Genomic DNA, 6,000 nt, shown 5'->3' on the forward strand with positions numbered 1-6,000 from the left:
AGATTCAAGTTGATCTAAGCTAGCATGTCACATCTACGATCTAGTTGTGAGATCATGATAATCTCATAAAAAATAAATTGAATAAAATACAAAACTTAATTATCAAATCAACTAAATGATAAAAAATAATAATGAAATTTGACTTAAAAATAAAATAAAACTAAATATTGAAAAATAAAATTTAATTAAAATAAATTAAAATAAAACAAATAGCAATTTTAGCCCTTTTAATCTTAGTTTCAAGAACATAAAATAATTTATTTATTTTTGTAAAATTATTTTCCAAATCAATATTGGAACATTTACGAACACAAGATACACGAGGACATGCAAATTAAAGCAAGCTACAATAAATAAAATTGTGTCAACACAACTTGAAATAACTAATTGCAAATAAATAAAGATCGGTGACCAAAATGCAAGAAGGTCAAGATTTCAAGGACTTGAAAGGGAAAAAATAGTGTGAATGGTGAAACAAACAGCGGAATGTGAGGTGGAATAATAAAAATTCCAAATCTTTTAGTCTCTTTTACTAGCTAATTACTTGCAACTATATCTTAGATAAAATTTCAAGTTAATTTTTAACACGAAAAAAATTAAGGACGGCAAAATAAAACTTCTAAATGTCAAATTAAAAGAAACAGAAACTAGATGACCAAAATGAATTGAAAGTAAAATGTGAGGGACCAAGAACGAGAAATTGCATAAAGAATAATGCTTATGAATAATGATTCGTAAGATGATAAATAGAAACGCTACAGCAAAACACTGCCGTGTTTTAGCTTCTTTGTTGATTAATAATGTTAAAATTAATAATTATTATAATTATAATTTATAATAAGCTGGCGTGTTTGTAAGAAAAAACCAATAATAGGGTTGAAATTTTCCAAGTTAAGTTCCATCAATGTTGGACATATAGTGATAGAATCTCTCGGCCAAGGTCTTTAAAAATTGGAGAAGTATCATTCTACATACATATAATCTCAAGCAGAAACAGATTCTTATGGCAAGAACGCAAACAAGATCAATACCACAGGAAAACTCACTTCAGATGGACGTCTCCATGTTTTAATCTCCCAGCCACTGATAACAGCATCTAATATTCCATTCAATACCAATAGCAAACAAACAATCAACGTGCACGCGAGCTGGGCACAGCTCTGTTCCCATCTGTAGTCGTCCGCTACGGAAGGCACAAAAGCAGCCCAGGCTCCATCATTTGTGATTGGCAAGATCCTATGCTGCAGCCCAGAGAGACATCGACAGGCTTTGGCAAACCATCCGATGCATTCACTTGTATGTACTGGACTTACAGCTGTGTATGCCTCTCCTCCACAGCCAGTACATTTAACTGATGATAACATATAAACCATAAAATTCAAAAGCTCTCCTGTCTAACAATTCTAACTGGATCCCTGGCAACTGAAGTTTTGCATGCAGGGAGCTCAGGCCTGAAAAGCCACCACCACATACACAACCCCGTAACAAAAAGCGGAACCAGACTCATAAAACAGTTTATAGGCTCACAGTACAAAAAAAATCCTAAAAATTCAAACCTTTGAAATGCAGGAGAAGAAAATATGTTGGCAGGAAATGAAGTTCTAAACTAAAGTTTATAATCAACAAGACAGCAATAATTACCACTCATCCTCCTCACAGCAATCTCAGAAGCAGTCCAATATGCATGCAGTTAGATCCAACTGTAAGCAAAACAGTGCATATCAAAAGATGACAAACACATAGATTGCCTATCTCAAACCACGGGTTCCAAAATTTTATGGCTGCAGGACTGGAATCTCTTCTTCCAGTTTTGTAAGCGAACGAGGAAGTTATTTATAGCCTCAATTGATAGCATATGAACGACATGGTGCTCACAGAAGCCAAACAATAATTATGGAAATAAAGGTGCATGCAATATTGTGTGTATTCGCTCAAACCAGATTCCAGTACAGATGGCAACAAATTTATTGTTTTACAGAAGATCACAATTGGAAGATTGTAATCAAGCAAACTAAGAGCAAATGAAAATAAAAACTAAAAAAATTTCCTATAATAATCCCAATCCATTGAACCACACATTTATGTGGTGAGAAAAGTGGACATAACTTGAGGACATTCATTCTCAAACACAAGATTGATATTTACAAGAATCACAGCAACATCCTACAATAACAATCAGGGTTGTCATCCCAGATTTTGCATCCAAGTTTTGCAACAGCATGTAATCCGAAGTTGACAATCCACTGTGCACATAAGGTACTATATATATAATGATACATGTGGTGAGACTTTTACATGGTAACAAAGGGAAAGAATAAGAAAAGATTTTATTAAGAGATTCAACATGGTTTATTTCTCTTAATGGTATAAATCAAGTTTCTAAAAACTGATCAATTTGTTCACTAAAATTTTTAAAGTATCTTCAAAGAGTAAATAAAACAACACGATCAATTTGTTCACTGAAATTTTTAAAGTATCTTCAAAGAGTAAATAAAACAACACCAGATAGTTTGGGTATTTACTTGTTTTCCAAGTAGTATCACTTGAAAAACTTTAAATAAACAACTGATATGCATTTTAAATCACGCTACCATAATATGAAATAGAGAACCAACTAAGTCTATCGCCCATGTACTAGATGCTAAACTAACTGGAGTACACTTTCCCAGCATCCGTGCATTAGGGAACTATGATCTTGATAATATAGAAATATTTATGACAGCTATAAGCTAGTTAGCATGGTAATTGCAACTCCATGATGACTTAATATTTTTTGTACAGTCCTACAATGTGGTCAAAACTGCAATATCTTAACCAATGAACTAAAGAATTCATCTCATAATTCTAGCAAATCCATCTTCTGCTCTTCGAAGACACATTTCCTGTTATAGGCAACATCCTGAATCAATCATGCATGCTTCAAATGATGACACTAATGTGCATGGCTCATGCAACGTACAAATAACGACAATGACATGCATGGCTCACTCTTCAAAAGAGGAAAGGCAAGCATGAGAAAACTGCTTGATTCCTCAAAGTATCAGACTTTCCTTAAATCGATTAAAAGCTGTTAAAAGTAACTGATTTTAGCACTAATAACAGGAATATTTGAAAAGGAAAGCAATGCAGAGACACGACGTGCTAGTCAATCACAACACCATATACCAACCAACTATTAGGCTTTACGTTCCAAGAGATAATTCAAGCTTTGGGATGATAAGTTTTCAAAAACCAGCATAAAAAACAAAAGTTGGGAAAAGCATCTTGATTTCAAACTAACTGAAAATATTAACACCAATGTTATTCATATCTCTACTCACTAGACTAACTGTTCTTATGTACATCTGCGGCTACCCATGACAAAAACTATAACATTAACCCTTCCAACATTCCCAGAAGCTCCTCGGTGAACAGAAAGAGGCACAAAAACAAGATACATTTGTTACCCTTTCATCTTCACGGGATCATGTATATGCTAAATTGATTTCAGCTGATGTCAAAAGAGTTCAACAGTCATCACCTCCAACCTCCCAGTCAAGTCTTTAACCCTGCAGAGCAGGAGAACTACATTCTCAACTGTATAGATCAAAGCATAAACGAATTAGCCCATTTTTGAAAAAAAAATCAAATTCAATAATCACATGTTCTTTATATAAAAAAAATATTAATTAAAATATAACAAAACATCTCTTCTACATCATTTTCCACTTGCTATGACTCAAACTAAACCATCTATTGACTACATGATTTTTTTTTTTTTTTATTTTTTTGCCATTATCTTACTTAAAACAACAATAGCAAGCCACCAGTTCCTCTTCCTGTTTCATTGGTTCACAGAGCCAGCAACTAGGAAGTGAAAAGGGTAAAAAAGAACACTAAAACATTCAGAAGTATCAATACAAATCAGACCTTTGAAGGAGCTTCATGAACCTTGTAACATTCCGGAGTGATCGAAGCCAGCCACATACCAGGAAACAAGCACTGCAGAAACAGAACCAACAAAAGCACATATCAATTAGTCATCAAATCCATCAATTAACCAGAAAATAATAATAGATTAGAAAAAAAGAAATGATGATTGCATACATCAAGTTGTTTTTGCACATGCTTAGCTCTCTTCTTTGACCTTCTCGCGGGCTTTGACCCAGTCAAGGAATAAATATCTTCTTCAATTTCCTCTCTAGTAAGAGGAATCGAAAACCTCAACTTCTTCTCCTTATCCTTTTCCTTTTCCTTCTCTTTCTCCTTGTTGTTGTTGTTGTTGTCGTCATAGTTAGTAGCATCATTACCATTCCGGTTCGACCGAGTCCATTCATTCCGATTAGTACTTGTCACCTGAGATTTGATCTCTTGCACCGCGCCACCACCAATCTTCACAGCACCTCCGCTCCCATTCAAACCCTTATTAACGGCTCTCCTCGGCCTCAGATTCCACGTCTTCGGCATCGACTCCTCCACATCCTCCACTACAGCAGCAGAGTCCAGATCCCCTGCATCCGCAGCCACATCATCCACCATGCACTTGCTGCTACTGCTACCGCTGCTATTTTTGGTGGTCCTCAAACGAATAAAGATCTTCGATTTCTTCTCCAAAGTCTCAGCATCATCAGATTTTTGCTTCGATAATTTCTCAACCTTGACCCCGCCGTCTCCGTCCGAGTCAGCCGCAGCAGCATCCCGGTGAGGAGATTTGTTGGAGCGAAAGCGGTGGTGGTTGGTGGCGTTGTTGGAAGGGTTCATTGACCATTTAAGGTCTTGTAGAGGAAAGTTATGGAGTGGCTGGGGTGGTTTGACAGTAGTAGAAGAAGCCATAACAATATTGGTTGTGTTTGGGTGGGTTGCAGATATGGAGCGAAACACCATTGAAGAGAAACAATCCGATTTTTTTTCTCAGTGTTCAAATCGGCAGCTCAATTGAGTTTTTCTGGTAGGAAAGGAATCAGAGAGTGAATTTGCTTTGGTTGGATAAAAGAGGAGAATGGAAGGAAATTGGATGCCTGGAAAGTGAAATCAGGTCAATCTAAATCTCAAGGAATTATATAGAGGCTTTCCTCCTGAGAAAAGATGGACAGGAAGCAGTTAATGGACACATACCCTTTGTTGAGGACTCTCTGAAGAAAGTGGAATGGATACAAGAAGTTCTTATTAATTATTTTATTACCAATATTGTCCTTGGTAATTTTGTGTATTCGCACTTTGCCCTTCAGAGATTTGTTTTTTTTTTTTTTTAGAAACTTGGCTAATAAGGCAGCTTTATTTTTATCTAGAATGAATTTTGAAATTTATTAGTTTATTGCTAGTACTGTGGGTTTGGTAAATTTTTTAAATTTTTTAAAATGTAAAAAGATATTAAAAATATAAAGAGATTTTTATCATGTTATTATTTTTATATATATATTTAGATTTTTTATACAATGATATAAAAAATGAAAAATTTTAAGAAATATTATTTTAGTATATTTTAAAATAAAAAATACTTTAAAAAACAATAAATCACACTAATAAACAATTATTTCGTATAATAATTGATAAAATTATATGGAATTGAACTTCACTTGCATATCAATTGATAATTAAGCATGATGTTGTGATTTAAAAGATTCTTCTTGTGTGATCTTAAGCATGATGCTGTGATTTAAAAGGGGAGGAACCTCTTCTTGTATTACGTTTTTCTGTGGATCAATTGATAATTGATAAGGCCAATAAATATGATATTGAAAAAAGATGGTTATAATTAGCATCGAGAATCCAAGATTGAGACATGTATTAGACATCTGGGTTTTATATCCTCGATCGTTTCTTGCCAGATTTTATCACTATTTCAAGAACGTTGATCTCTCAACCGCATCCAGAAAGTGGCTACGACATTGGACCACGAGGATTCCTTCTTTTGGTGGGAAAAAGGTGTTGACCGGTGTTGCCAGTTAAATGCTAAAGACCAGAGAAAAACTGTTAATCTTTTTATTTATTTATTCGTGTGACTTATTGGTTAAGGCTACG

The 6,000-nt window shown here is 34.6% G+C and overlaps 1 protein-coding gene across 2 annotated transcripts; it reads right to left on the minus strand.

Moving 5' to 3' along the window:
* Window positions 1-3,250: 3,250 nt before the first annotated feature.
* LOC105120709 (uncharacterized) lies at window positions 3,251-5,112 on the minus strand. 2 transcript variants are annotated; one of them, XM_011019017.1, is made up of 3 exons: window positions 4,087-5,112; window positions 3,910-3,981; window positions 3,251-3,548 (listed from the first exon to the last, which is right to left on the minus strand). In XM_011019017.1, exons 1-3 carry the CDS (start codon window positions 4,861-4,863, stop codon window positions 3,543-3,545), a joined length of 855 nt encoding a protein of 284 aa, XP_011017319.1. In that variant the 5' UTR covers window positions 4,864-5,112; the 3' UTR covers window positions 3,251-3,542. The 2 variants fall into 2 exon arrangements, with proteins under 2 accessions (XP_011017319.1, XP_011017318.1); XM_011019016.1 differs by having other exon boundaries at window positions 3,251-3,576; window positions 4,087-5,111.
* Between the last annotated feature and the right edge of the window lie 888 nt (window positions 5,113-6,000).

This window comes from Populus euphratica, unplaced genomic scaffold, assembly GCF_000495115.2.
Source record: "Populus euphratica unplaced genomic scaffold, PopEup_1.0 scaffold6.1, whole genome shotgun sequence".
Classification (NCBI taxonomy): Eukaryota; Viridiplantae; Streptophyta; class Magnoliopsida; order Malpighiales; family Salicaceae; genus Populus; species Populus euphratica.